The 19,672-nt window shown below is 40.8% G+C and overlaps 2 protein-coding genes across 2 annotated transcripts in view; one reads left to right on the top strand and one right to left on the bottom strand.

The window, feature by feature from the left end:
* Positions 1 to 19,672, bottom strand: part of LOC125886369 (equilibrative nucleoside transporter 2-like) — a 162,758-nt gene that overhangs the window by 59,033 nt on the left and 84,053 nt on the right. The window lies entirely within an intron of this gene.
* LOC125886387 (ras-related protein ORAB-1) lies at positions 514 to 10,467 on the top strand. The gene is made up of 6 exons (XM_049572574.1): positions 514 to 700; positions 3,666 to 3,738; positions 3,927 to 4,022; positions 4,118 to 4,213; positions 5,754 to 5,885; positions 9,056 to 10,467. The coding sequence occupies exons 1-6, from the start codon at positions 687 to 689 to the stop codon at positions 9,251 to 9,253; spliced, it is 609 nt and encodes a 202-aa protein (XP_049428531.1). The 5' UTR covers positions 514 to 686; the 3' UTR covers positions 9,254 to 10,467.

The following is a 19,672-nucleotide window of genomic DNA, read 5'->3' on the forward strand; positions in this document are numbered from 1 at the left end:
AGTGGAGACAATAAGGGGCAGTGCCAAGCGTCAATGTGGGTTTCCTGTGTAGGATCCATAAAATGTTTCAGCCACCCAGACACTGTACGCATATGACATGCCCAATTATAAAGTTTAAAGTCAGGCAATGAAAGACCCCCACTCTCCCTGGGCAGCCGCAGCGTTTTCAAACTGAGACGCGGTTTCTTCCCATGCCAGATAAATTTTGAAATAGCTTTATCAATATCAGAGAAAACAGAATTATTTATCCTCAAAGGGAGCATCTGCATTGGGTACAGGATTCTCGGAAGAACATTCATTTTGATTAAACTCACTCTTATCTTTCTATCTTATATATATATATTTTTTCATTTTCAATCATTTTACAACGTGGTATATTTAAACTACTTAGGTAAAACATTTGAATACTTCTTCACAGTAGAAATACACCTGACTGCTGTGTAAACGCCCATTGCCACATGACTACACTACCCATGATTCATATCCTCTGGTATTTCCGGGTAGGTATTGCTGACAGCCATATTTGATTCGATTATGCTGTTCTGGCTGCGACAACCAGTTTAGCCAGTTCTTGATTTACAAAAAAAACGGTGTCATTTCTTGTGTACGAGGCCAGCCTTTAGGTTCATCTCCGACGAAATCCAGCTGCATTCACAGTAACAACAGTTTATAACCTGTAGTCAACGATGAATCCCGAATAGTAAGTGTGAATTTTTAATGTCGATTATGACAGGTCCGGCTGAGCTGTCAGCTTAGCCGGGGAAGCTAAGCTAACGTTAGCTAGACTGTGTACAAAATGAACGTCAGCTGCTTTGTCTCCGGTGCTAAGCTAGCGAGCTAAAGGGCTGTGGTGGGGTGTACGCACTATCAAATGACAGCGTTGATATTTATCACGAAACTCACCGTTATCAACATTTTCTGATCAATATGACACCGATTAAACCGAATATTTATGTGTGTTCCGTCAGTGCGGTTTGTTAGCTCACTTATGGGAACTTAAATGGAAGTAGCATTAGTAGCTAGTATGCTAACTGAATAGCTACGTAGCGTTACCGGACACGGTTGGAGATTTTGCTATTGAGATAGTTATACACACAGTGACAGTTTGATAGGTCACGGTCGTGACAGTACAAGCTAATCGATGTTTCTGTACCGATCCGGTCTTTGTCCATCGGTAATTTCACTGTAATTTATCCGCCGCAAACAGGAAGTTGCTAAATTGTCGGCTGATGATGTGGAGTTAACGTTAGTTAGGTAATGTCAGCGTTACTTCACTACAGGGCTGCGACCAACGACTGTTGATATTATGAGTCAGTTTATCGGTTATTTCGAGTAATGGATTACTCGTTTACTCAGTGATGGAAGATGTATTTAAAATATTAACTAAATGTGGTGATAATATACCGTGAAAACACCGGATTGACATCATTTACTCTTGTAAACGTGCCAATACATGACTGTGAAAATACTCTGGTACAAGTGAAAGTCCTTCATTCAAAATCCTGCTTAAGTAAAAGGATGGAAGTGTTTTCACCTCACTGTACTAAAAGAATCAAAAGTGAAAGTACATGTTGTGCAGTAAAATGTCTCTTAATATCTGGTTCTATGTGACATTATTACAGAGTTAATACTGATGATCAATGTTAGAGTCGCATGTCACTGTGGCGGCTGCTCCAGTTTGGCTTTATACACAGTTAGCTAGTGTAATCCAGTGGTTCCCAACCTGGGGGTCAGGCCCCTCCATAGGGTCGCCATATAAATCTGATTAGTGGGTGATAGATGAGGAAGGAACTGTTTGTGCTATTTGTGTTTTTAGACTTTTCTCTAATCAGTGTATTGGATAGAATAGTAATGAAACCATGTGATGAGTTTAGATGCATTTCCCTTTAGTCTAAAAGGTTGGAACCTCTTTAATAATGCATTGTATTTTATAACACTATTATAATTTTTGATGTGAAATCTCAATCTGCAAAGTGACTTGTAACTACAGTTGTCACATACATGTAGTGGAATTTAAAGTACAGTATTTCCCTCTGAGATGTGGAGGAGTAGAAGTATAAAGTAGCATAAAATCAAGATACTTCAGTAAAGTACAAGTACCTTGAATTTGTACTTTAGTTCAGTACTTGAGTAAATGTATTGAGTTACATTCCACCACTGTCTGCAATTAATATCAAGTAAAAGTACAAAAGCAGTAGCATCAAAATATTCTTGAAGAACTGAAAGTAAAAGTACTCGTTATGCAGAATGCCCCATTTCAAAATCATGTACATTATATTAATGGATTATAATTATTAATGCAATAATGTGTTCATCACTTTAATGTTACAGCTGGTAAAGAAGGTGGAGGTCGTTTAATGACTTCATATAATGCTGGGTAGTTTAATCTGTAATAACACATTATCATTGGTTTCTTGATTATAGATTGTGTATTAATGTGAATCTGCAAATCACTAATAATGTTAAATAAATGTAGTGAGGTAGAAAATACGATATTTACCTCAGAGATGTGGAGCAGAAGTATAAAGTAGCGTAAAATGAAAATACTTCAGTAAAGTATAAGTTCCTTGAATTTGTACTTAAGTGTAGTACTTGAGTAAATGTACTTAGAGTAGATGTTAGCTCTATAAAATGTCAGGAGAATAATTAAAAATGGCCATCATAATTTCCCAGAGCACAGGGTGATGTAAACTGTTGATCATCCAGCAGTCCAAATGAAATAAAATAAATAAATAAAGCAAAACTGCAGATTCTCACATTTAAGAGACTGAACCAGAGAATTTGTGGTGTTTCTGAGTAAAATAACCTCAATGTTTTAAAAATAGTTGGAGATTAATCTTCTCCCGACTGATAAATGTGTAAACAAAACCACACTATTAAGCTTGTCATATGTTGTTGAATTATTCAGATGTTTGTAACACACATAAATTAGAAGTAATTTGTAGATTACTTTGACATTCATGTTTTCATGAGTTTATTAATTATGTAACTGTTCAGTTTTAGTGCTGAAACAGTTGGTTGACTGATGGAAAATCAAAATTAAAGACATATATTAAGCAAAAACATTAAACCTTCCTTGCTTCCAGCTGTCTCATATTTTCTCTTTATTATACTTTTATAAATCGGATATGTTCTGGACTGTTGCTTGGAAAAGTAGATGTCGCCTGGAGCTCCGGGAAAATCTAATGTGCATTTTTCTGCATTTTTTCAATAGACAGATTATTTGATAATCAAAATAATCATAATATGGAGTCTCAGTTCTATTACCTGACACTGAATAAGTTTAATGTTGATCCTGTAATACCTCAATTAAGCAGCCTTTGGAAAAAAAAAACTATATAGCTGAGTATTTATTATGCGCATATATTTTATATATATATATATATTTAATACAAACTACTTAAAGCATCAATCCAATCAATAAGAATTTGAAAATTATAAAAGGATTATGAAAATTAAATTACTTAAATAAGGCACTGTCTGATCAATGTAAACAGGATTAAGAATCTGACGAAACACATTCAGTGACATTTTTAATTTGCCGATAAAGCACTTGTTAAAAGTGTTGTGAGTCTAACAGGTCAAATGTTATGTGATTTAAAGTCTTGCAGGTGTTTTGATTATTATTTTGTGATGATGTTGTTTTCCCTCCTCCATCCTCACAGTGACTATTTATTCAAACTGCTCCTGATCGGTGATTCTGGTGTCGGAAAGTCTTGTCTCCTCCTCCGGTTTGCAGTAAGTGTCTGTTTCTCAGCTTCTGTTCCGTAACAGGCTTTTATATTTTTTCTCTGTCAGCGCTGTGATGGTTGATAACTCTGCAGGGATCGTATCTGCCACCCAGACCCACCTGTGTGTGTGTGTGTGTGTGTGTGTGTGTGTGTGTGTGTGTGTGTGTGTGTGTGTGTGTGTGTGTTTTGTCCTAGGATGACACGTACACAGAGAGCTACATTAGTACCATCGGTGTGGACTTCAAGATCAGGACCATCGAGTTGGACGGAAAGACCATAAAACTTCAGATTGTAAGGAGAGCGTCGTGTCACCGGGCTGTAAATAGATAAGAACTGATAAACTTTGCATAATGTTTGGACTAACGAGCTCTGCTTTGCTCTCTCAGTGGGACACTGCTGGTCAGGAACGGTTCCGCACCATCACGTCCAGTTACTACAGAGGAGCTCACGGCATTATAGTAGTTTATGATGTGACGGATCAGGTCAGTGCTTCTCCAGGATGAACAACTTTTTCTCCACATCCTTAAAAATCCACAGCACCCAGTCTTCATCCAGTCACACAGTGATGATAAAGCTAATTGAATATGTTTGTTTAATAAGATACGATGACACTTTATTTACAGACTCCTCCGGCCTCGATCAGACAGGGCGAATTTTAGAAGCCTGGAGCAGCGTTTTGTAATTATTTTCAAAGAAAGTGAAGCCTGTCGCTCGCTGCTTTGCTTTTGCTGAGCGCCTGGGTTTTTGCAGAACTTCCTGAATGCCTAGAGTTTAAAAAACTTCAACTCAGAGCAGAAAAGCTCCTAACATGATTTTTCCATTTGTCTAATCGAATTAATTTAGAGGCAGGCGTTCTGTGGTGGTACTGACAACAGGTGGTGGCGTACAGTTCATGGTTTGTGTAAAGCTAATGTTAGCTGTTTGATAGAACAGCAAGAACCATGGGTTGGAGTCAAACCCGTGGTAAGGACATAGCCTTAGTGTATGCGGCGCCTGCTCTAGAGGGCTACTGGGCGCTCAGCTACAAAATATATCTGAACAAATTCAATGTTCCCACAGTCATGAAATTCCTGGAAAAGTAATAATATTAGAAAAACTATTTTCCAGGCCTGGAAAACAGTTTGGAATTAACAGAATGTTTTGGAAAAGTTTTGAATAAATACATCATTTCGTTATTGCTTACAATATATTCATAAATTCACATGAAAATTGTAACTGTGTGACCGTTGAAACTAGTATCATGTGATACACATAAACCGGAGCGGCATCACATCATCGCCAAGGCCAGATGTCTGGAGAAGCAATATCCGGTCAGTGTGTTGGGTCACTGATCCACCTGGATTATTAGGATATCGTGAGCACTCAAATTCATGCAAGGTTGCAAAATAATTGTCAAACATGTCCATAAAACAAATTTTACAGGAAATAAATGATACAGGCGTGTTAAATTGCATTGACATCGACAGGATCTTCATGTTTCTATCTCTCAAATAGGAGCACGGCCATTTGCAGTGTTTTGCAAAGTACCCGCATTTGCCAGTCTGGTCTATATCTGGTCCATATGCAGCTAATGAGCAACTAAAGTTAGCAAGTGTTGCAGCTTGTGTCTCCGCAATTGCCTTGGTAGTGCATGTGTAATAATGTATGGTAGTATGGGACAACCTATGAAAGTCATGGCAGTGGGGTAAAATATAAAGAAAAAGTCACGGTAAAGTTTTGCAGATTCACTTTGTAACGTTAAGGGTTAATATAAAGCAACTGACCAGCTGTTAGCTGAAATCCTTTTCACCCTGTCTTGTTGGAAGAAAGGGGACAGAGGGGGAAACGTCTCTCAGCATCACAAAAGGGAAAAGCTTCACTTCCATTGAAAACAATTACAGACACCAGGCTGCTACTGAAAAGTGCTCTGTCTGATCGGGGCCTGCTTCAATAAAACTCATCTTTTGCAACTTGCTAAGTGCAGCGTCTTCAGTGTTCAGTGTCTGTTTTAATGGCTGTTGTCTTTCTGCTCTCCGTCCTCAGGAGTCCTTCAATAATGTCAAACAGTGGCTACAGGAGATCGACCGCTACGCCAGCGAGAACGTCAACAAGCTGCTAGTAGGCAACAAGTGTGACCTCACAACGAAGAAAGTTGTGGATTACACCACAGCCAAGGCAAGTGGACGGCACCCTGACACAGAGATGAGACTCTTTGTTACAGCAATGTCTGATTTAGTCCTCTGACATTTGTATCTGATAGTCTGTCCAAATATATCTGTAGCTAGAATTGTGAGGAAACAAGCATTAGCTGACTGAGCAGCAGTTTTCCATCAGTCTGTGGTCTCACTGTAATAACCTTGACATTCTGATGAGTTCAGTTTTTGCTGTGAGATATCAGAGTGGAAAAGATGAGCTTGTAATCGACTGAGCATTCAGCTGCTGGTCAGACAGCTGGGTGAACTGTGGGCAGTGGTTTAGAAGTTGTTGACTGTGAGGCATGTCGTTTAATAATCATCATATTTGGGTTATATATATTTATACAAGTAATGACTTGTAAAAGGCTCACCACTGAGGTGCAAAGTCATTTTGGTCTGTGTGTACGGACCACACCCACTCTGGTTTTTCAGGCCCTAAAATGAGGTGAAGGTGGCACCTCAACCATGATCGACTGCACCATTTAATTTCCTGTAAATAACAAGAAATCTAAACATACAGCAGATGTGCCTGCTTATAGGAGGCACTGGCAGCAACTAGATTTAATAGAACTCTTTAGTTGTATAGTTAAAGATAGAAATATAAAGCAATACTCCCTCCAGATTTTTTTGAAGATCAAATTTTCCCCCACTGCTTAAAAGGTGTCTTTAAAAAATTTGTCGGTCAGATTGATGTTGGTCACAATAGATTTCAACAGTGACCAGTTTTTTTTGGAAGTATAAAAAGTAGCATAGTTTCCAGAGAAACTGCAGCAAAATCCACTTCTCTGTCTAGTTGTGTGCTCAGTAGGTTCGAAACACTCATATTAGCACCAAAATATGGCTGAATACACTGCCTTTGAGTCAGTGATCAAATAAAACACCACTCATTTCCTTGTCATGACACCAAATATTCAAAGATTACCTCGACTGTGTTTGTTTAATATCTTTATTTAATATAACAATCAGTCGGCTGCCAGCAGGTTAATCATTACAAAGTGTTGCCGTAAAGCAAACATTATTAAGATCCACGGAACTTTATTTTTCAACTCCAGCGTTTCACATTCCAGTTCTGTCAGGCTGAATACTGGAGTAATGTGTCTGTAAAAAGCTGCTCTACACATCCTGAATATTTTCATTTGGTGTAAAGTTGCATCCATTAAAACATGTGCACCAAACATTTATGTTTACAATATTTCGCTCATTGTAAACACAGCGTAGCTTCAGTGATGATGATGCAGAATGTGAATGTTAGTGTCAGACAGTGTGAAATCAGATTATTTTAACAACCTTAAAGCTGGAAACTCTTAAATGTTAAATGGAACATTTTGGGCTGACTTGTTAGAAACATTAAGGTAAATTTTGATCGACTGTTTTACATCATAATTATTTATTTTGTTGACCAAAAATTAGATATAACTCAGATAGCACCCGTCGTCAAATTTTTATTTCTTTACGTCCACCATTTTGTTTTGTTTCTGGTCATCTGTATAACCCTTTGAAACCTGGGGTGACATCACTTTCCTTGTGTTGCTTTCAGATGCCTTTCACAAGTATTGGAACCTTTGAACCCTGAGCAGATTGGTGCAATTTCTTTAAAAAAATTTAATTTAAAAAAACTACGGAAAAAAAAACTACAGAAAAAAGAAAAAAGCTTGGGGAAAACAATATTTATTATTATTGCATTTTACAGAATTCTTATATTTTTAAGCACTCTTTCCATGTCATTTTAACTTTTTTTTTAAACTAATTTTCTTTTTTTTCTTTTTTTAATTTATTTTTTTTACTAATTTCTTGCTAATTTCTTATTTTGTTGCTCACTTTCCTCTTCCCATGTTTTTAAAAGACATCAAGTCAATTTGCTCAGGTTTTAAAGGGTTAAAGTGGCTGGTGCCATAATGGGTAATATGGGTAACATAGTCCAGAGTCTATACGGTTGGGGGGGTTGATGATTAAACTCTTAAGTGTGAAAGCTCATCCTTGACCTTGGAAAATGATGCTACAGCCTGTAGCCGCTTAGCTTAGTGTAGCTTAGCCTGACTTAGCATAAAGACTTAAAACTATTCCTTTAACTCACACCCATGCAGTCTTCCTCAGGAGTTAGCTCGGATTGCTCTCTACGAGAACTGTGCAAACTCCATCTGTGAGATTCTGTTGAAAGCTCTGGAAAAAGCAAGTTTTTTTTTTTTAAGTGGAGATTTTCATGGGTCACAATATTCAACTCATAAGTTAAGAGTATGACTCGGCTTGATTCCACTCAACAGTTATTTTTTGTTTTTTCACGAACAAAGTTTTGGATAGTACCTGGTGCTTTTTTTGGTGCCACCTCAGTTGTGGCTCCAGGTGAACTGAGCCGATACTAGATGGTGGAGTTAAAACACTGCAGACCACAAATTGGTCAGAGAGAATTGTCACTGGTGCAACATGGGATTCAAATTAGTGTTCCCTAGGATAGTGAAGGCATGACCTGCCCTTCTTTGCCTTACTCTGCTTCTGATTGGCTCACCCTGACATTCTTACCCTCACCAAGTTCACTCCTCATGTCAAATCCAACCAGTCTGACCAACGAAGGCAACAACTACAGAGAGTAGGGAGGGTCATGTCTTCACTATCCTAGAAAACGTAAATTCACACACGTGACCTCCTGCACAAACCCACCATTTTTAAAAAGCCAAGCTACCGTCAAAAGCAACTGCAGTTTTTTTATTCACCTGTCCCAGATTTTTTTTATAAATGGCTGCTTGCAAAACCCTGCTGTGGTCATTTGATGAAGTGCAGATGTTGCTTTGGTTTGGTTGCCAGTGCAAGAATTCAGCATGTGTTGCATTGACGGCCAGTTGACGACGCCAGTTTCACAGTAGTAACAGAATCTTAGTTAAGAATCTCGCCTACATGAGTGGGTACTATCTGCAGTGGAAAACAAAAACGAGAAAAGCACCTGGTACCACAAGTGTGAGTCAAGTCGAACTGTATAGCGGAAATGAGGCGTTAGATTGAAAACGGAAACTTAACAGTCTCACCACCACAAGGTTTATTTAGCAGCAGCTCTGGAGCTTTCAATCGTATCACACAGTCTTCCCCAGCACATCATTTGTTGTTATGTTATGGCACTGAACTGATTTAACTCTCCTCGCACTCCCGTTCGTTCACCAGGAATTTGCCGACAACTTGGGGATCCCCTTCTTGGAGACGAGCGCCAAGAGCGCCACCAACGTGGAGCAAGCCTTCATGACCATGGCGGCCGAGATCAAGAAGAGGATGGGCCCCGGGGCCACGGCAGGCTCCTCGGAGAAGTCCAACGTCAAGATCCAGAGCAAGCCAGTCAACACCTCGTCCGGAGGCTGCTGCTGAGACCCCGAAAACAGCCACGACCTGAATCCACCCCCGAGCCCACGACCAGTCTCAATGTTACCATGCTCCACAGGGAAAGAACCAGAAAGAGAGGGAGGGAAAGAAAGACAGGAGGAAAACTTTGAGTGGACCGGTTTGTAAGTGTGTGTGCAGCTACAACACCAGATCCCCACCCCAACCCCCTTTCAAAGTCAGCAATAGGACGGTAAGCCCATCATACCCACAGAACACACTGGGCAGTTCTTGTTTTTTTTTTCTTACTTTACCAAAACACACTCATACTGGAATAAAAAAACAAAATGTATACAATTTTTAACAGTGTGTGAAGTTAACCAATGAAAGAGAACACGTGTATACAACTTTTCTTTTTTTGTTTTGTTTTGTTTTGTTTTGTTTGCCCTGCTCTTCCTTTGTTAAATGAGTCACTTTTCTAAAAACTGAGAGAAAAATACCACACAGTTGTCTTTATTTAGCTGTGGATAAAGCAGCATGACTTTGGCCCTGAATCTCCTCAGACATATGAAGCACTTCAAATGAAGCACATGCTTAAACCAGCATCATGCATGTTCAGAACAGATCACATGCTCCCTCAGTTGCATGTGAGCAGTTGCAGTCATGATGCAGTCATGAAAGCGAGTGGCTTCCCGCTCATACTACACACAAGAAAACGTCACCTGCTCCAACTTCACCGTGTCGCCCCTAAAAACGATGTGCCAGTGCCTTTGTGGCAGGAGATCTACATGACATTTATGCCTTCGGTGCTCTTGTGTTGTCGGCGTATTCCCCTCATATGCCCACAGTCGTGACTTCTTACTTAAGAGAATCCACTTTGTATGATAGCAGTTAACATTCCTGTATATATCTATATTCGGCTCTGTGTGTGCTCTGCTGGTATTCATGATACAATAAGCATGTGCTACATTGGGAGACGTGACGTCAGCCGTGTGTTTTTCTCTGCTAATGTTCCTCAACCAACAGCACAACCACAACAGGAGAAACGAAACCACCATCCCAGCTCGAGAATAATCTATAAACTGTATATATTTATACATAAATGTAAGAAGTGATTTGCAAATTGTGTAGAGAAGCAAGTGAAGCGAATGACATGATGAATAGCTGGAATTAGTAATCTCGGCACGTGATTTGTGGCTGCGGACATGACATTTTTGTGGCACAATGTCTACTATTAAAACAATGAAGGAGATCTTTGATAACTGCTCGTCCTCACGGTGTGGTTTTTTTCCCTACTGCACACTTTCCTCACACTTGTTGGCCGGTCTCAGTTCGACCTTTGTTTCAGAGGGTTTCTTTCAGCGCACCATAAGCTGAGAGGAATGATGACCTTTGGCCTACATTTCTCAGGCTGCAGTCTGACACAGCAGCTTGTATTTTCACCGCAGCTCTAACGTGGATACACTACCATTAATTCAAGTGTTCAAAATAAAACCTCACCCTAAAGTTAAAGTCACATTTCTCAATATCTGAAGTGTTCAGTTTCTATTTATGGGTTCTTGTAAAGAAGTCATACAATGTCTCAGTGGCCGTTTCAGGGCCTCAGTAGCAAAGTTTTCTAGCACAAGGCAGAAAAGTAAGTTTCACTGCTCTCCAAGATGACGAGGAAAAGCTTCATTAAAAACAAATAATTTTTGAATTTCACAAGATATTTCAGCAAATACATATGAACATAAAAAAGGTGCAAACATGAACAGCGACACAAGGAACACTCAGGGTTCCCACAGTCATTGAAAACCTGGAAAAATCAAGGAAATTCAAAATCACATTTTCCTGGAAAAGTCACTGAATTAGTAAAAATGGGTAAAAGTTTTCGAAGTCGTAGACGTTTGTCATGTGTAATGACATTAATACAGTAATATTCCACAGATAACCTCCATGTAATGCAACATCACGGCTTTTTCCTCTGTAGCTGTTGATGTAACGTAGCTCTAACAAAATTGTTGGTACCTCTCCATTAAAGAAAGAAAAATTAACCAATGAAAATCAGACATTGCATACAAAGAAAAGAGCACTGTACCTACTGTGAAACATGGAGGAAGCTCGGGTCTGTTCTGGGGCTGCTTTGCTGCATCTGGCACAGGGTGTCTTGAATCTGTGCAGGTTACAATGAAATCTCAAGACTATCAAATAATTCTGGAGCCAAACGTGCTGCCCAGTGTCAGAGAGCTTGGTCTCAGTCGCAGGTCATAGGTCCTCCAACAGGATAATGGCAAGAACAAGAATGGCTAAGAACAAAACATTCAACTATTCTGAAGTGGTCTTTTATGAGCCCTGATCTAAATCCTGTTGAGCATCTGTGGAAGGAGCTCAAACCTGCAGTCTGGAGAAGGCACCCTTCAAACCTGAGAGAGCTGGAGCAGTTTGCTCACGAGGAGTGGGCCAAAATACCTGTCGACAGGTGCAGAAGTCTGATTGACATTTATGGGAGAGAGAGAGAGCAAGGAAGCTCTTTCTCTCCCATCCTTCCTGTCATGCTTCACTGTCCTGTCAAATATAGGCAAAACATTTCTCCAGTCACCTTGAGGCGTCCTGTTCTACATATCTACCAAAAATCCATATGGCGGTTAGGCCTAGATAAGAAATGAGCTCTCTAGCGCCCCCATTTTGTTTGATGGGCTCAATAATGGAGGGGTCCCCTCAGATTATGTGTGCTCATATGCCTACAAAGTTGCGTGGTGATGGGTGAAACCCTTGAGATGTTCTACACCTTTATGTGATGAGCCACGCCCTCCGCAATATTCATTGCCTTATAGAAGCTCAGTTTTAGGAAGTTTTCCAACTTTTGCCAAGAGGGAACTTTAGATATTGCTCCCTAGATTATGTTCACCCAGTTTCATGCAGATCGCTCAAACTTCCTAGGAACAGATCCATTTGAAGTGTTTTTCAAAAAATTCAAAATGGCGGAAAATCTATATAAGCGGAAGTTATGGGTTCTTGAGGCAAATGTGTTCCTCATGAGGAGAGGCATCTCTGTGCAAAGTTTCATGTCTCTACGACATACGGGGCATGAGATATGTCCATTCAAAGTTTGTCATTTCAATGGGTTGCTATAGCGCCCCCCTTTGGCCAATTGATGTAATATTGCTTCATTGGCATCCTCCCATGACCCTCTACCACTGTCTTAAAACCAGTGGAAACAATGAGATGATTCTACTGACCTATAACAACATACGGGCTCCTATTTTTCATCTGTCGCTCCAAGGTTTTGTATATGTTTACTTTTTCCTCAGTGATCTTATCGGTCAGAGGTCACTAACTGCTTGGTACTACAGACCTCTGGTCCATGTGTGGTTATAAACGTCTCATTCTAAGGTAACAGACACACAACGATTCTTATTTTCAGGTGATTATACACTAAAGAAAACAGACTCATTATATCACATTTCTGCCAGTATATCCTTCTAAATCCTGCACACTGGAATGCAGCAATATATTATAACATATAGTATATAATAAAAGTACTATAATATATAGCACAATATAATAAATATTAGATGTGTATTAATGCAGTGTTGTGTAAAAATATACTGGAAAAAAGATACAAACCAATACTTGACAAGACACAGTACAAACAGTACAAAGAAATAAAAAATAAAAATGACAGTGTGACCCTGCTCACATCTCCTGACGGTGTGAAGTGAAGTTACAGCTCCCCACCAGCTGAGGGCAGCGTCCACTTCCTGCATACAAAAATTTAATTCAATGCAGCAGCTGATGCTCACAGTCCATCTGAGGGTCAGTAATCAGAATCAGAAATACTTTATGGATCTCTGAGGGGAAATTGTGATTCGATACAGTCTCTGATGGAGAGAGTAGAGAATTATAAGAGGTAGAATAAGAGTATGAAATAGAGGTATGTGAATGTAATGGAATAGAAATAAAAATGTGCATTGTGCTACGATGTTTAACACTAGTACTTAAGATATTAAGTAGTAGTTTTATTATGTATAATGATAATAATAAACTTTTTATATATCACTTTTCATACAAGACACGCAGCATTAAGTACTTTACAATAACGCTTCATATGAAAATAGAAATAGTGAACATGAAACAGACAAACAAGGTAATTCAATAACAGTTTCAAAAACAGTTTAAAACATGGATCAACTGATTCAACAATTTTAAATTTAAAAGTGGTGTTGATTTGAGATCCTAATAATCAAACTCTATAGTGTTTCCTCGTGTGTCACCGTTTAGCCCTTCTGATGTCGTCAACAATCATCTGAATAACCGAAATAAGCATCTTTCAGATTACCCCTGAACGTCTGCTCAAGAGTTGACCTCACTGCGGGTATAGTCCGTGTCGGGTACGACCCACAGCTGCCCCAGAATGCCTGCAGATCATAGCAAAACCATGGATCTTAAAATCATTCAGAAATATAAATCCCATCAGAGTAGGTCCTAAACATACATGCATGAGTAGAACATATAATATTTACTTCTGACAGTGGTGGATGCAGCTATGCGAATTTACTCAAGTACTGTTCGAATACTTGTACTTGAATGAATGAATAAAATAAAAATAAACAACAATAACAGTGTCCGAAAAGGAGTAGATCGACGTAAAACTTAAATGTCCCTGCCTCTTTCTTACATTTCTTTTAACACATATATTATTTACAACTAATATCCAACCATTTACCACTCAATTAAATAAATAAGTAATAAACCCAGTTTATTTACAGTCCAAGTAGCACCCAGTGTTACACAATACATATGCACTCCCCTGACACAACCTGTCCTCGTCTATGTATCTGCCAAAATATCTCTTCTGTATCGTCCTTTACTTGAGTATTTAAGTATTTTAAGACTTCTTCCCCTACACCACATCTCACAGGTTAGTATTGTACGTTTCACTGCACTGCATTTGTCTGACAGCTTTAGTTGAAACCATGTATCTCCAGATGTGCTGATGTTGAGTGTTTGTGATAAACTGAAGGATGACGTGTTCCTTCATGTGTTGAGAACATTCTCCTCCTTCTTTAAGCTGAATAAACTCCTTAGAAACCCTCTCGGATCAGCTGGAGACGTCGTCATCACAAAGCTGAAATCAGGATGTTTTTCTGACTTTTTAGAGATGGGTGGTTCTCACAGGACAGCCACGCTACAAACATATGATGATCTTTTAGGCCATGATGCTTCGCTGTAGATTAAACTGGCCAAGAGCATATGAAAGAGTTCAAATGAGCTCAACCTGAAACATCTACAGCAGGAAAATGACACATTAATGCAGCGGTGATATTAATCCAAAACATCAGATAGAATAAAACACTGACAGCAGGAACAGTTTACTGCAACATACACACTTAAACTGAGTAGAGCTTTGAATGCAGGACTCTTCCTTGTAGTGGAGTCTCGTCTCAGTGTAGTATTAGTACTTTTACTTCAGTAAAATGATGTGAGCACTTTTTCCAGCACAGCTCTCTGGTCTGGTGTTAAAGCAGTGGAGCTTGTGAACATAAAGTGTTTTCTGTGTGAACCCGTCCTCCCTCGTTTATCAGCACGCTCTGATTATATTAAGCAATAAAAAAGAAAAAGGGAGCATGAGATCAGCCCCCTCCCCCTCTGAGACTGAACCCCCAGTTTGCTTTCAGCTGCACAACAAAACCCACAGTGAGCAGAGGGAGATGTTTTTAGTGTGGAGGAATGGGAGGGAGCAGTGGTGGAGCATGGGGGGAGGAGGAGGACGGTGGCGGTGCATCTGAGTAGCTGGGTCTGTTTGCCGGCTTCGTTTGTAGCCTGTTGCTGGGTGATGGTGGAGGTGGAGGTGGGGGTGGGGTGGGGGTGACTGTGACAGCTGCAGAGGCCGAAGTCTTTCACCCTGCTGCTGCTGCAGGAGGAGGAGGAGGAGGAGGAGAAGGAGGGAGGAGGTTATTATGAGTCCATGTGTGAAGTTCAGTCCCTCAGTCAGTCGGCTGCTCAGCAGCTGATGCGTGTGATGGCTCGCTGTAAAGAAACAGACCTGCAGTGTCACACAGCTGTCAGGGCACACACACATAAACACACACACTGGAGGCCTCGTTAAAACCTGCAGCGCACCACAAACTGTCCAACTGCTGTTTAAAACGCAGCAGTGGAAAATAACATTTACTACAAATGTGAAGTTCTTCAGCATTTTCTTTTCACGCCACTTTCTACTTCTACTTCTACATTTGTCTTGCAGCTTTAGTTACTCTACAAATCTACTTTTTTTTAAACAATATGAAGATAAATTTGTCTTGTTATAAATGAAACTAAAATTAAACTACCCAACCAGGCTGTTGTCGTGCAGCGTTGCTTCGTTTTTCCATAAAAACATATATATCCCACGTACTCATGCACCAACAATTGGTGCATAACCCACGTATTTTGGAAAGCAGCAGTCATGTGACCAATGCCCTGACAGGAGTAAAGAATAAAGAAGGAAGTAGTCCCATAAGGTCGGGGGTTGGGGTGGTGGATGGGTCACAAAACACAGGACTTTCCCTGGGAGAGCAGTGATCTGAGCCGAGTGGACTTTGAGTCATTTTGAAGTATGTCGTCACCGTGTTTCTCATCCGAAACGCCACAGTCTCACTCTGACCTCGTCACATATTGACGTTTTGGTCATGGACTGTCAAAGTCCACATATGACGTTCGTGCGTTGGTTGATGACATTCTGGAACACTGTGTCAAGTTGTCTTCTTTCAACATACACCTCTGTTTCAAAGCACGTGGTTAAGTTTAGGAATAAAGAACAAGGTTTGGCTTTAGGATCTTACGAGACGCGAACACTGCTCTCTCAGATAAAGGTCTGTGTTTGTTGGAGCCCTCCCCCCACCCCAAGTGGACTTTCGTCCTTGTCCCACTGTGTTTCCCCATGACGCCGCCAGGTGCTGTTAAACTATAACGGCATAAAGAACGCCTTTTCCGTTGGTTTCTGACATCGCAAGTCACTGCCCATGCGCTGGATTTCAATGACTTTGGAGGGAGACTGCTCTCCTACACCTAACCACGGTAACTTGACTTGCCTGAACCTAACCTCTGTAACTTAATGTTGATTACGTTCGTTTAATTTATAGGATATCTGTCACGTTTTGTTGAGGCTGAACCCAAAAGCAGACACAGGACTAGGTGAGGTGAATGGTTAAAGGGGTTTGGGGATGACGAGCAGGGGTTCAGGCAGAAGGCGTTGGTGTCTTGTCTGGGGGTGGATGGTCTTGGCAGGCAGGGGTTTTCCGTGAGGGAAGACTACTGGCAGCTTTACTAAGTTGGAAAATAGGTATGAATCTTCACAGCAGGCAAACAAACAGATTTCTTAAACAGACTAGCAAGCAAACTGAACAAGAGCTGGATCACTACCGAGTTAGGCAGAGTATTTGTAGTGGCGAGGAGGAATGGCTTGACTGGAGGACCAGTGTGCTGATTACAGATGGAAAACCGGTGTGCAGACGATCAAGGAGGAGAATGAGAGAGAGCAAATTACTCACACAAATACAAAAAATAAGAACCCAAACACCCTCACACAGTTGTCACTGGCAGAGTCAGGGAGGAGGAGTTGTGACAATATCATACCAATCACTGCACGAGGATACGTTGGCCCAACACGTACAGCCGATACAAGAAGTCAGTTGTGTGTATTACATGTGGAATATGTCGGCCAAGCTGCAACCTGCGGGGCTGAAAACTAACGCCAACACTGAAGTACCAAAAACTGCAGTTCCATTAACGGCCACTTGAGGCTGGCTCATAGAGTGAGTCAATCCCCACAGACCTCCATGTCAAAATGCCCAATGTTACAGCAGAAATAAACATGTTTACAGCCTGGTACAAAAAACAGTTTTGGTCTCTGTAGTTAATTTCAACATTCATGAAAACTGCACAAGGGTGAATTTTTATATAACTCACCTGTTGAAATGTTAGAGCGCCCCAGGAATGAGTCCTACAAAACAGAAATGAGTTAGCATTTTAGCACTCCTGGTTCCATCGTCTCGAAGTCAGTGTGTTTTTTGAACAGGTTTTTTGGTTAGATGCCTGTTAACACAAGCTTAGGAGACATAAAATATATTAGTAAATACCCCACTCATAAATTCTGAAGCTTTTCTGTGTCTTAAGGAAAGGCGGTTAACAAGTGGCTAAATGATATCACAGACGCCATCAAGCCGAACACAACTTTACAGCCTCGCTGTGGTGACAATGTTAAGTCATACGGACTGTGGTGTAGTTTGTTTCTAACCTAACATTAGCTTTGTACTTCTGCTGATTCCATTGAAGCTTCAAAAATAATAAAAGTTGTGTTAATTTGATTATCCTGCTTAACAAAATGCTTAAGTATCATTAACATTTGTTCACAACAGAGTTTATTTTCTGCAATAATCTACAATCCAGTGGAAAAATCCTTTTGGCTTTTTGATGAGGGAACCAGGGCAACGCCAGGTCAGCCTACAAAAAAACGTCATCCCTGCAGCGCTCTATTAAAGGCTTAAAGTTACTCATATTTAGGGGCGGGGACAATTTGAGCGACAGACAGACTGTGAGGCATCACTACAGTCTGAGTCAGATCCATCCCTCGCTCTTCCACATCTCCACCTTCTCATCCAATATGGTCACCTCTGTCTGCAACAATTAAAACCAAGATGACGACAGCCAAAATGCTGAACCCAAGGTTTCAAAAGGAGAGTCCAAAAACCAATGGGTGACGTCACAGTGGCTATATTTATTTGATGATTTGAAGTGTGTGATATCGCCACGTCCAGGTGACACTGCCTTGCGATGCTCAACAAATCCAAATCTTTTAATCTTATTTTAAAAATATATAACTATATCGAATTTAAGTCTGCAACATGGTTTGAGAATTTTTGGAGGGTAAAGATCTGGGAAAACTTCATATGCATGTTTAAAAGCTGTCCTGGACGACTCAAGTCAAACTGCTTGCTGTAAGTTTCTTGTAGCTTCATGTCGAAGAGATAAAACAGCCTCCGCAGCTGATGTGGTTTCTCTGGTGGTCACAGTCTGACGGATGGATCTGTTCTAGGCAGAAAAATTCAATCATCAAACCATTCCTCTTTTATCTGAGTAACGTCTGCAGCCCTCTGAAAGACTCCTGACTGTGTCCTCACTTGACCTCAGCCTGTTTGTGCCAGACATCGTACTCCGACTGACTGACAGCTGTTTTCTGGTGCCGCTCCGGTCAAGTACAAACACAACAAGACCTGATGTGAACTCTCTGTTCTGTTCACTCCGCTTTACGTGATCCACATACTGTTCATCCTCCGAGGCATTTACTCAGCCCTTGAATGCTGACAGACTCCTCCTGGCTGCTTTGTACGTGTGTGTGTGTGTGTGTGTGTGTGTGTGTGTGTGTGTAGGTTCATCCCATCATGACGTAATCAAGGTTTCTTTCTTGCTCTGTTCACACTGTGCAGTTGTTTCTATCCAGTCACGTACAGAGAGATCAGAGTCACATAAAGAAGTATTTTTTGAGTTGTATGACGAGTCGGACCAAGTCAGCAAGTTAAAGTAACAATCCGGCAAGTTTGGTCTGATCTTCAGCAGAGGCTCTATAGTCGATGCAGTCACAGCTACTCTGAGGCTGTGCTTTAACTGTTTGATTACTTTGCATTTTATGAACTTTATACTTCCACTGTACTGTATCTCAGGGACAAATATTGTACTTGTACCATTATCTTCCACTTGCCTGGTTGTGGGGATACTCCAGACATCCCTCTCTCCAGCAACGCTTTCAAATTCCTCCAGAGGGACCCTGAGGTGTTCCCAGGCCAGATGAGATATATAATCCCTCCAGTGTGTTCTGGGTCTGCCCCGGGGCCTCCTACCGGTGGGACGTGCTCGGTACACCTCTAACAGGAGGCGCCCAGGAGGATCCTAATCAGATTTTGAACCACCTCAACTGACTCCTTTCGATGAGAAGAAGTAGCGGCTCTATTCCGAGCTCCCTCTGGACCACCTGGTCTCACTCCGAAGTCGTCAAAAACCAGTGCTTGGTCAGTGACTTCCAGCGTCAGACAGACAGAAGAAGCTATCCACGTGCCTGTGTTGGCAAAATGTAACCACATGTGCTTATTGCTGAAGGGAAAAAAAATCAATTCCCAGTGTTGTACCGATATAGTGTGTTTAATTTGAAAGGGACTGTATCCAAACTGTACATTTCCTGTTTAAACAGAAGTGTATTTTGAAAACAGACAATGCATGTAACAGGCTGAAGTTGACACAGCGTCCCAGAACGTCAGCAACCAACACACCCAGGGTACCTTGGAAAGTCTGTGACCAAACGTCAATATGTGACGAGGTCGAAGTGGTGCTCGAGATGTCTGACTCCCTATCTCTAAGGCTGAGCCCAGACACCCTTCGGAATAAACTCCTGCTTGTATTCGCGATCTCATTCTTTCAGTCACTACCCAGAGCTCATGACCATAGGTGAGG

Source organism: Epinephelus fuscoguttatus, linkage group LG3 (genome assembly GCF_011397635.1).
Source record: "Epinephelus fuscoguttatus linkage group LG3, E.fuscoguttatus.final_Chr_v1".
Taxonomy (NCBI): Eukaryota; Metazoa; Chordata; class Actinopteri; order Perciformes; family Serranidae; genus Epinephelus; species Epinephelus fuscoguttatus.

Bases quoted from the DNA above. Each gene is read 5' to 3' on its own strand.
- LOC125886387 (XM_049572574.1), top strand. The intron at 4,214-5,753 runs GTCAGTGCTTCT...CTCCGTCCTCAG, and splicing joins TTTATGATGTGACGGATCAG to GAGTCCTTCAATAATGTCAA. The intron at 5,886-9,055 runs GCAAGTGGACGG...TTCGTTCACCAG, and splicing joins TGGATTACACCACAGCCAAG to GAATTTGCCGACAACTTGGG.